This window comes from Chroicocephalus ridibundus, chromosome 15, assembly GCF_963924245.1.
Source record: "Chroicocephalus ridibundus chromosome 15, bChrRid1.1, whole genome shotgun sequence".
Taxonomy (NCBI): domain Eukaryota; kingdom Metazoa; phylum Chordata; class Aves; order Charadriiformes; family Laridae; genus Chroicocephalus; species Chroicocephalus ridibundus.
The window spans coordinates 6,380,758-6,392,504 of record NC_086298.1 but is presented as its reverse complement, the minus strand read 5'-3'; the positions used below and the strand labels follow the sequence as shown (position 1 = coordinate 6,392,504).

Sequence of the window (11,747 nt, the reverse complement as noted above, 5' to 3'; positions counted from 1 at the left end):
GAACAAACTGACTTTCAGAGGTATTCCAGAGAGATTTCATGCAAGATAAAGCTTTCAAATAACGGCTCAGCATTAGTGATTTCAGTGTGGGGTGTGCTTTCCGGGTGTAATGGGTAAGGTAAGAACTCACAGATCTTGCACAGGGCACAGAAAGTAGCAAGCCTTTATCCTCACAGACGGTACAGAATCAAGTACTGAAAGAACCGTTTACATGGAAGAGTAAAAGCATAGGATCTGCTGAGTGCAGCATCATTTCTGGCATAGGAAGGACGCCTTTCCCAGTACCATGGATTCCTCCAGTTCCCTCAGCACTGGGTTTTACAGGATTCTATTGCAGGAAAATTTGTCATTTAAAAACTACTATCCAGTGTTTCAGTCAGGAAAACACTTCAGGTGACACAGATGAGTAGCGGAAGACAGCCTGAAGCAAAAGCTGCTCAGACCTACTGTATCTGATATGGCTGTAACATTTACTAGCCAAGAGCTGCTTGCTTTTACAGTAACCTGCTCCGAGAATGGCTCTCACCTAAAAGAAGCCTATTTGCTGCACTCTTCAGTTAAGAGCTTCTCCTTTCCAGCAGCGTCCGAGATCCCTTCCTTTTACCTGTCCCCATCCTTCTAAATACCATGTTCAAATACACACCTGGCTGGATCCTCTCTGCTCACTGCGCCTTGATATCCTGAACGGGACAGTCTCTGTGCCTGCATGTCAGTCCATTAGGCGTGAGCAGTCCACTCAATCCTTAAAAAATAAATGCCATTCCTTCAGAAGTTTTTTACCATGCAAATACTTCAGGAAGGCAGCTGCAGCTGGCATCAGACTGCAGCTTCAGCTTTTTTAATGACTTCTTCCATACGCTGGTACCAAGGCTGAATCTTGGTGTGAACCATCATGTCGTCAAAGGCTTCCAGCCCTTCCATGACTCGGAGGACCCCATACACTGCCTGTGACAGAGGAGAAAGATAAGAACAACGCTCAAAGTCAGTAGCAGAGAATGGCTCAGGGTACCAAAAAATGTCACAATAGACTACCCATTAAGGCTCTTCCCTGTCCTGCCATCTACTCCACCGCTCTGACTAGCGATGAAGACAATGACAGAAAGGTAAGTTAAAAATATGCATGTTTTCCCATGACAAAACAGGAAGGAAAGATCAGGATCTACATACAGTTATGGATCAAAAGTTAATCCCATCTTTGCATCAAGCCCTGGTGTGAAACGCTTCACTTGCGCTCCACGGAGAACTGCTGGTGCAGGGGATGAATCCTGCTCCGCTCCACACTGCTGCCAGCAAAGGAAACCCCAGCAGCACTGAATGCAATAAAACCTGTGCAGGCGTGAGGCTTTACTCATGAGCCAGAGCAGTGTCCTGGCTTGTAACCTGCTTTTATCATGCTTCCACACAATCAGTAACATCCACCTGCAGATGGGAACTGCAGGTTCCATCTCAGGAAACATTTCTCTGGAGAAAAACAAATACCATCCTGTGTAACAAATATTTCTAAGTCCTCCTAATGTGGGAATTGTATTACTGCAGAAAGGACATGGCCAATGTATCTCATGTAACTCACGTTCTCTCTCTGTATTGGTATTAACCATTCCATATGGATAAGCAACTGATAATTTGTAATACACCTAACGGTAAATCCAGGAATTAACCCCTTACCAAATCAGCAAGGTTCGGCTGGTTTCCACCCATGAAGAGTCGATGTTTGCCAATAGCTTTTACCCACTCATTAACTGCTTCATACAAGTCTTCTCGGACATTATCTTGAAGGTGATGTCTGGATAAAGAAAAAAACCACAAACCTAGTCTAAAGACACTGGTTTGCTTCTTTCTTTACCTTTTTATTGTCTGTCATCTTATAGGCTGGTCTTTGCCTGGAAATTAGGAACATATCTGCGAGCGAAGGGAGCGGTTAGTGATTAAATAGTAGATGAGCAGAGAGGATTATTACCTTCCATTAAAGAAGTACAGCTGTTACCCACATTGGATTAAACGGTTTGGTTTAAAACACTGAGGTTCTGCCCTTCGACATTTGGGGTTCACAGCTGAGGAGGTTAAGGAGCTATTCCTCTTGTGTACTTCGTGCTAGGTGGTACCAACCTTTTCTTTAGCCTCTTGCTAACGAAGAACATGGCAACAGCCCCCATGTACTTGGCAAAGAAACCTTCCACAGTGCCAAACTTCCCCTCACGGACAATGTAATCAAAAGATGCCAAGGCTTCTCTGGGGGTCCGGTAAACATTGGGGGAGATGAGGTGAACAAGCCAATCGTCTGCCCATTTTCTCCACTTCATTTCTTCCCTGCAAGCATTCAAAAGAGACCCTTTGTTGAACGAGGTACAGATTGCAGGGCTACAGAAGGCAGACAGAATCACAGTGGCATTAGCCAGAGGTTCTGCCAAGGACGAATGTGTCAAAAACTCCTGCCCAGCCTTGTGCTCTGGTGACCTCTCTGAAATGCACTCAGGATCATTAACTTTGGCAAGGCTCCTCCAATCTCAAACTAAAATTAAGACTATGATATAGCACTAGCTTCTCCTCCCAATATGAGAGCTAAAGCAGAAAGGGAAACTAGCACTCCGTAACATTACTCTGTGACGCAAAGGAAATGCCAAGAAAGAAACTGGAGGCAACTGAAGGCTGGCATGACCATGACAGTGGGAACTAAGCCATCTAACAGCATTGTTTCAGATTATGTAAGGAACACAGCAAAACCACTCTAACTACTGAGGTTTTAAACAACAAGGAGGGTGTGACAGGATTTGTCAGCACCAGTGGGATTTTATATCTGCACCATTCCTGAGTACACCTGGAGGAAGCTGTGACGCCACTTGGAGAGCCCGGAAATTTAAGAGCACTTACACTCTCACTTCTTTGACAGGATAGACTCGCTTTGTCTCCTTCTCATCCAGCATGAGCCAGTACTTATTCCCATACTCAAATACCTCCTTGCCTTGCTCAGTCACAGTTTTCATAGGAGGATAAAAGGACACGATCTCTTCTAAGCTATTCCTCCTGTGGACAGAAACACAGTTAGCGCTGACCTGGCTGCTACAAAAATGAGCAAGAGCAAAGGACAGATCAAAAGATACACACTTTAAAATATATTATTCTAAAAATAAATGCACACGGTTTCAAATTCTATTTGAAATAAGTTTTGAAAAGAGACTGGAACAGCTACTTGCAAATAACTATTATTAGTGCACATACCTTTCTCTGTGTCAGAATAGAAAATTTTGCAGGCATAAAACTTCCTACCATTCTCAAATGCTTTCTAGCATGGACCTAAAGGACAGGCCACAGGCACAGCAATTTCATTTCATTCTAGATATTGTAACTGGCTAAATGTAAGCTTTGTTCCAGGACTAATGCTAGTCCTTGTTTAAGTCGGTTTTATGCAAAGAGATTCTCACAGACGAAAAAAAGAGTTGCTCTGAAAGGTAAAAGCTCTGCTTCACTGCACACACATGACAACACACATCGGCACCATCCACACCATCACAGCCAGGGTCAGGTCTGCTGGGCTAAAAGTCCAGAGCTTCAGAGACCAAGGTGAGCAACTTATGACCGACTCTAAGAGAGCCTTCTCAATCTCTAGTTCGCTAGGGCCACTCACATTCAACTCTTCTCCCATCACCCCATTTTCTTACTTGGAAATGAGATAGGTTTTTATTGCACTGATGATCACTGACGAGTCATTCAATTGCTGAAAAACAGAATTAAAACAAAACTTTTAAAAGAGGTTGGCAAAATTGAAAAGGGAATTCTTCAAAACCTTTTTCCCTGCATGTGGAGGCTTCAAGTTAGTACTGCAGTCCCTTTTCCCCCCATGCATTTCCATGAGTCCCTGCACATCTAAAGACAGCTCTACATTCAGATCTCTTTTCAGAGTATCACTTCAAATTTGCCTTTCATTCTGACAGCAGAGGACCTGAGGGTAAGGTACACATGCAATACTTGTGGGTTTTGAATTTAGGCCCTTGGCAGCAAAGGAGGAAAAGCAATACTAACTTTAAAAAAAAAAAAAAGAGCCAAGTTGAATCTTCAGTATTCTTTTCCCACAAGATATAAGCAGCTCCTGTTACCGCTGGTACAAATGACATGTCCTGCATAAGGGCTGATAGAAGCTAGATTATCACTGCATTACAGAGTCACTACACAAACAACATCCCTTGTAAGAACGGCCAACAAAAAAACTCTAACAAGGCCAAGGCATAGGAAACTGTGAAGGAAGAAATAAATCTCAGGCCCTTGAGAGAATAAAAGATGATCTAAAGGTTATACTGTATGTGATAAGCCACAGAGACATGACACAAACAAAGCCTCCAAACCACAGCTTGCGGGAAAGTCAAGCTTTCAAACAGTAAGACTTACCAGAGGGCTTCCAGCATTGGCTAACAGGATAGGCACCTTTCTGTAGGAAGAGAATTTGATCTCTTTCCTCATTATCGGGTTCACTTCCACAATTTCATAGGGCAGTCCATGATAATCAAGAAAAGCTCGGACTTTGCTGCAGAAAGGACACGTTTTATACTGGTAGAGAGTGAGCTGGAGCCTCCCTGAAGGCAGCTGGGGAAGGAAGAGATCAGAAGCTTCCATTTTCTACTAAAAATATAAATGTTACCCTCTTCCACCCTTATTTTTGTCATGAAGTCATGGTCATTGACCTTCAGTTTCAACATCTGATCAAAAGATCTTGGCTAACATTCTTTCTTCAAATGGCATCACAAATATTCACCTTTCATTGGGACCAAATACTTGTTTTTCTAAACAGCTATTTAATCTGCTGGAATCTCCCACTCATAACCAGAAAAAAAGAAGTTAAATCCAGACAGCTTACCCCTCTATACACAACTCTGAAATTAAAGAAAAACATAACCATATTTTAATTATCTTTAAATCAAAACCAAAATAGCCTTTTAAATCCATGTTCCCCCCACAATAACCTCTATGGAAGTCACAGGGTGGGGAAACTAGAGAGAGAGTTTTCTGTTGATTTCAGGCACGTGTCTGCCCAAATTCAGATTCCTGGCATTAATCAACCTGTGCACAACTGAGACAAGGCAGGGAGAACCCGTGCGGCACAGGCAGCAAGGCATGGGGTGAGGGAAGTTTCCCAACACTGCTTTACTCCAGCGATCTGACAGGCCGTGCCAATCATTACTCATACACTGTAAAACAAATACTTCGCATATAAATCTTTGCTTCTCATTAGCAATGTAGCAGGTTACACAACCCTCCGTGGGTGCTAGGGAAAGCCATAAGAAATGCTGCCTCACACCCCCAGCAAGCTCCCACTTTCTCACAGGCATTCCCTACAGCTCCTCAAGGAGATCGCTGCTGCCGGGGTCGCTTTTATACAATTTTAAGCTGCTTCCTTACTAAAACCGGAGCAAAAACGACTGCTTGGCCCGCAGAGCCAGAAGACCCTGCTCCGCATCCTCCGTGGAGCTCTGTCTCCGGGGACCGTCCGCCGCGGCCGTGCCCGGGCCTCGCTACGGCTCAGGCGCTCGGGCCGGGCCGGGCAGGGCAGGCGCCCGGGGAAGCCCGGGGGGGACGGCGGCGGCCGAGAGGGGAGGAGAGCGCAGCCCACGGCGGGGGGAGCCGCCTGAGGCGGCGAGCGGGGCCCGGCGGCGCGTTACCTCAGCGGCCGAGTGCTCCCGCAGGCGCTGCCGCGCCGCCAGGTAGAGGCCGGCGCCGCCGCCCAGCGCGAAGGCAGCGCCCAGCAGCAGTCGGCCCCCGCCGCCGCCCCTCGCCACAGAAGCAGCGGCAGCGGCAGCAGCACCGCCGTAGGCTCGGCGCGGGGCCCGCAGCCGCCAGGGCGGCAGCAGCGCGGCGACACGCCAGGCCCTGCCGGCGGCGGCCATCTTCCCGGCACGGCGCGGCGCGGGCGGGCGCCGGGGGGCGGTGGCTAAAGGGCCCGCCCCGCCTCTCTGCGCGGCCCCCGCCCCCGAAATGGCGGCGGCGGTTTTTCCCTGAGGTGAAGAAGCACTCCAGGGGTGTTGAACTCCACACGAGGCTTGCAGCCCTCTGGCTGCAAGGAGCCACAGCGAGAGCGGCCTTACGGTAATTGTAAACTCCGGGCTCGCTGAAGAGACGCCAAAGCATAAAGTGGAAATAAAATAATCTGTTATATGAGGGTGCGTCCTGCCCGGTGAGGGTTGCTGCTTCGGACTGGCACGTACCCACAGCACTAGCGCAGAGCTTCGAACTGAAAGTTGTCATCTTTTTCATTAAAGTGTGGTTACATCCATTAATTACACTAATGTTCAATTCCCTGTCTTGAGGCGCATGGGCCCAACTCGGCAGTGTGCAGCGGGGTCACCCCACAGAGAGAAGAGCTGGCCGCGATGTTAAATGAGGACGTAACCTTTTCTTTCTTCTTTGCCCCAAATACCCACTTAATAACAGTGCTCAAATCGGGTTTAACTCAGGAGCACTGATTGAATTAATACTCTAATTGCAAGTTAATTTTATCCCGGTGACATCTCTAGGGGATGAAAAAAACACACAGCCATTAGATCTCAGGGCGCGTGAGGTACGACCGATACTGGGCCAAAGACAAAGAAGGGCAGAGCAAACGGTGCCCATTCCTGCAGGGACGAGGAGGCCTGAAGGTGACCTGAGGCTGGTTCAAGCCGCTCAGGGGATGGAGTGGGGCCGGTGACGTGGCTGTGTTTTGGCGTTGAGCAGCAAAGCTCTGGCTGCTGCAGCCTCAGCACCCGCTGAAGCCTGGGGGCTCCTCCCGGGCAGAGGCGCAGCCTGTCCACAGAGACCATCGGCTGCCTGGGGAAAGAAGAAGGGCGGGGTGCTAATGGCAGCCCCTCAGGACAACTTCACTTTGTGCCCAAACACACTTGTGCGGGTGTGTGCTGTGGCTGGTCCAGCCCAGGGGACAGGGAGACCTTGGGAGGGCTAAGGACACCGCGGGGCAAGGAGACAAAAACCCGAAGAAATGGGGAGCACGGAGCTGCGCCCTGCCACCCCGCTGCCGCCGCTCCCTCCCGCCCGCTAACCACAGGCTTTACCCCAGCGCCGACCGGCCGGCTTTGCGTGACGCGGGCGGCGCCGCGCTTTCCCATTGGCCGACGGCCCTTGCGGGGCGCACGGCGGCGGCGCGCGGCCAGTTGCGGGTCGGCGGGATGTCGGGGCCGAACGGGGAGCCGCACGTGCCGCTGGGCGCCGAGGAGGAGGAGGAGGAGGACGGGGACAGCTTCGGGGAGGAAGGTGCGTGGGGACGGCCCGGGGCAAGGCCGCCTGCCCGACCGCCGGCCGCCCGGCGGGCCTGGGTGGCCCGGCCTGGTCCCGTGGGCCTGTTTGGCGAGGCCCAGATGTTCCCAGATGTTTTTGCCGCTTCTGCTGGGAGCGGTGCTCGGTGCCCCCACGGTGAGGGGCTGCGGGGGGTGAGTGGGTTTTGAAACTGGCTGGTCCGGCGATTCCGGCCCGGTGATGGGCACTGAGCTGGGGCACACTGCTGCCGCCGCCGTGGGGGATTTGGGGTTTCAGCTTCCCTTGTGGGAAGGTAACGCCGTGGTTTTTTGGTGGCACATGGGGTGCGGCTGGCCAAGGAGAAAGAGGACGTTTGGAGCATGAAACTGCAGGACAGATCACGCAGACAGATCTGGGAGGAGCAGTCATGCATGGAAAAAGTGAATTTAATGCGATTAGCTTGGCAAATTCCACTTTCGGGCATTTCTGCAGCGCTGAGGTGTGGCATTTCTCATACTGCCCTGTCCAGTTAGAAAAAGCCGATGGAGGAAGTGAGACAACGGCAGAGCTGTAACACTTATGTACGGATCATTCTTAACATTGGAAATCCTTCAAAGAGTAAGCACTTTGCTACTCTTCTCTCAAAAATGGTGAAGAGCTGGTTTATGCTGTTTCCCAAAGACCATTCAGTTTCCAGATGTGACCAGCACTGGTGAATCTCATCCTTGTGGCTGTGATCTTCCTGCAGTGACAGCAGGATCGTTTCTGCCCTGAAACACCCCAGAAGTGTTCACTGCTTTGCATCATTACAGCGATTTGTGTTTCAAACTTTTTGAAGAGCTAAGAGGCACATTGGATGTGATGGAGAAAGTCACTAAATCTGATCGACATTGAGACTCTGCATTAAGTCATTCTGCTTGTAATTAGCCAGGGCTTTGCATGCAGCAGCTGGTCATAAAGGTCTGGAGTTATTTCCTGGTCTCATGGAGCTGAAGCTGTTGATCACTTCCTTGATCTCAAATAGGAAACCTTATTTTTGGCAGCTATTCTTGTAAGAATTCAGAGGAGTAACCAATGTGATTGCCATATTCCTGGTCAACGTTTTCATTAGGGGATGTGGTTGCATTTCCACAAAAACACCCAAGCTTGCAACGAACAGAAGACAATTAAATAATAAGTTTTAATATCTTATTTTAAAATTGTTAAAATTCTTTCACTTCCTAAAGCTGCACAACTTATATAGCCTTCGCTTGAGCTCCAGCCACTGAGAACAATTAGGCTCCTGCTGTGATTACAGACTTGCCCATTTGATGAATAATGTTATTTGTCAGAAGATGTTGCCATATCTGCTCGGGGTACGCTCATGGTTTAATTGGAACATGGAGCATCACACTTAGATCAAATATGAGGTTGGCGTAAAGAGCTCTAACTCGTGGACATTCAGGTATCACATGCCTCAAAACAAGGTTTGCAAAATACTGATACTGGATAAATAATTTTTGGAAAAAATGTGTTTATGGAATTGGTTTTTAAACGCAAGGACATCAACAGTGCTCTTGCTCATAATGCCACTTCTGCATATACCTGCAAGGCCAAACTTTTATAAACAAGCTTAAATGCTACGCATACAATTCTCCAAGGGATTAAAGGCTGCAACGCTGCTGTGAATGGCCCCAAAGTAGTATAAGAAAATTAGGATAATTTTTTTTTTTTTTTTATAATGAAACTTCTCCTTAGCTACTGATAATGCAAATGACTGCAATATTTAAATATTCACCATTCATTTAAAGCTGCTGGTAATGGCAGTGCCTGGGCCCAGTGTGCTGGGGCATGGGGGCACCCTACCTACAGAAGTGTCAAGGGGGCAGCCAAGAGGGGCACAGTTGGGCTTGTGAGGCTGGGGAAATTCATCACAGCGCAACCCTCCTCCTCCTCGCTTCCTTCTATATTCTCCGCTAGCTCAGAGCAGTGTTCCAGCCAGGCACTGCCTGTGTCACGTTTGGCTCCAGCGCTTCCCCAGCGGCTCAGAAGAGGTGGGCAGAGAGGAGCCAGCCCCAGCTGGTGAGGTGTGGGCTTGTGCCACCCACATGGGCATCTTTCCCTGTCCTACAGCCCACCATCCTCACAAACATCAGCCTGTGGGTCACAGCTCAACACCTGCCTCCCTGCCCTCGCTCAGTCCATGCAGCTTCAGAAAGGAACGCAGGGCTCGCTCTGCCTGGGGTCTCCTGTAGCCCCGCGGTTTTTCAGCTGCTGCGAGGCTTCCAGTTCCTGAGTAACTTTGTCAGCAGAGGTTTATCTTGCCTGGTTTTTCAGTTTGGATTTTTTGTTATTCTTTAGGATTGTGTGAATACTATTTGGAACAGTCCAAAAGCAAGTGTTTCATCACAGTAGCACAGCAATCTTCATCTGATTAACAGCGCTAATACGCATCACTGAAATGCCATTGTACTGAGGCCAGCACTTCTGCACTTGAAACAAATGCTGTGAATAAGAAACCGGACCTAGGGAACCAACTGTCTGGATCATCCCAAATGAGTTCGGCTTTAATCTGAAGTACCCAAAGCCTTAATGGCGCATGAAAATCCTGCAGTTGAACTTGGTGCCCCACACTTTGGGCTCATCCCTGCTCCTGCCACAGCAATGGCTGGGCTGTTTTGACAGCCTGACCCCAGCCAGGCACTTGTGAAGCACATCCCAGTCTGGGAGCCTTACAGAAATAATTCACAGAATGTAGTAAATACTTCGTCACGCTGTGAAAATGCCTGCACCCTTGTCAGGAAAGATGATCCCTAAGGCAGCTAAAAAGGTGGCTAACTTGCCCTTGGGGTTTATTTGGTACTGTTGCAATGCAGATCACCGCACGCCAGCACTCCGCCTGCGGTAAGCTATTTATGTGTGAGATCAAAGGCTGTTGGATATGCCCATAATGCGTTTGGAATGCCCAGGTAACTTGTCTTAGATCTTGTTACCAGTCCTCCAGCTTCCCATTGCTCTCGTTTGATCGGTGAAAACAACACATGCAGGATTCAGTTGCATTTTACTTCACCCACCCAGTGGCAGATAAGGCACAGCCAAAATGCCGTGGCCATGTTTTGCAAGAGCTCACACTGCCTTCAGTGACTGCAGTGACAATATACTTACGTTATTCAGTCTCTCATTTCCCTTCCTTTTAGAATATGCAGCAATAAACTCCATGCTGGACCAGATCAACTCCTGCTTGGATCACCTGGAGGAGAAGAATGATTATCTACATGCCTGCTTGAAAGAACTGCTGGAGTCCAACCGCCAGACCCGCCTGGAGTTCCAGCAGCAGAGCGAGCAGCAGAACATTGAAGCTGATATGCAGGGATCACAGCCTCCCACCTAGTGTGCTGGCCACAAACTCCCAGTTGGTATTGCTAAGGTGACATTTACCAGTCACCGATTTAACGTAAAACTTGAATAGAAGAGGTACCTCGTGCCTGTTACTTTTTCCTTCCTGTGGTTGTGTCCTGCCATTCATCTCCATGTTCTGATTTTCTTTAGCTGTGTGACAGGTGCAGAAGCCCACAGGTGGATGTAGGAGAGTTGGTTCTTTTTGCTCCCCACCATGAGCCTGGCACTGACACTTGGTTAAAGCCGGCTGTAGGAAGCCTGATGCGACGCAGGTAGTTTGCCAGCAGGCCCTCTTCACAAAGAAGAAAAATGATCTCTGTGCTGTTAAATCCAAGCAATGAGTGTTATGGCTCTAGCCTCTTCCCTCAAAAAACACAGTAGGCAGGGGCTGTCCTGACTCCAGGCTTGCCCCTGAGTGTAACCGCTGACAGACTTTGAGAGGGGGGCGCTAGGCCAGCTCCTGCCTTGAAAGTACAGCTTCCCCATTTTTCACATTAACTGTGATGTAAGAAATACTGGCAGATGGTCCCAGATCACTGGACACCTCTCTTCGCTTCCAAGCACAGGGTGATGTTTTTGAGTGTTACAATTGGAAGCTACCTAACTCCTTGAGCTGCCATTAAGGACTCAGGTGTTAGAGAGAGGCACGGCAGCCTGGTTAGCCCACAGTGCAGCATTAGCTCTGCACAGCAAAGAGAGAGGGGTCTGCCTGCTGTGGGCTGCAAGCAGAGTCCTCCCCTACGTTTTTACAAGAGAACACATGAGCATAGAATGAAACTTTGTGATCCTGTCAGGATGGCCTGGGGCCAGCACCGTGATCTTCTACTTCTGTAAAGTTAAAGGAGGTTTTGTTGAAAGTTAAAGAGGTTATTTATAAGAAATCTGTTTTATTAAAATCAATTTGAAACAAAATTTGTTCCTGAGAGTCTCCACTATGAGAACTGACTGTATTAAGCCTTGTAGTATCAACAGAAGACCAAGATGCACATTCTTGCCTAGCTTAGGACACAGCATGTGTCCAGGAGGGTGCATCTTTGAAAGGAAACTGCTCTGAGGAGCAGAAGTGAGCACAGAGTCTCCCAAGAGATAAACTTTTCCTCTGCCTGAAAAGGAAATGAGAGGAACTACAAAGAATTCTTAGTGAAAAGTAAGTC

The 11,747-nt window shown here is 48.6% G+C and overlaps 2 protein-coding genes across 2 annotated transcripts; one reads left to right on the top strand and one right to left on the bottom strand.

Moving 5' to 3' along the window:
• Positions 1–145: 145 nt before the first annotated feature.
• Positions 146–5,907, bottom strand: PTGES2 (prostaglandin E synthase 2). The gene is made up of 7 exons (XM_063352932.1): positions 5,649–5,907; positions 4,381–4,575; positions 3,657–3,712; positions 2,869–3,021; positions 2,107–2,307; positions 1,666–1,783; positions 146–945 (listed from the first exon to the last, which is right to left on the bottom strand). Exons 1-7 carry the CDS (start codon positions 5,871–5,873, stop codon positions 817–819), a joined length of 1,077 nt encoding a protein of 358 aa, XP_063209002.1. The 5' UTR covers positions 5,874–5,907; the 3' UTR covers positions 146–816.
• A 1,169-nt stretch (positions 5,908–7,076) lies between these two features.
• On the top strand, positions 7,077–11,741 carry BBLN (bublin coiled coil protein). Its single transcript, XM_063352902.1, has 2 exons — positions 7,077–7,233; positions 10,392–11,741. Exons 1-2 carry the CDS (start codon positions 7,149–7,151, stop codon positions 10,583–10,585), a joined length of 279 nt encoding a protein of 92 aa, XP_063208972.1. The 5' UTR covers positions 7,077–7,148; the 3' UTR covers positions 10,586–11,741.
• The last annotated feature ends 6 nt before the right edge of the window (positions 11,742–11,747 follow it).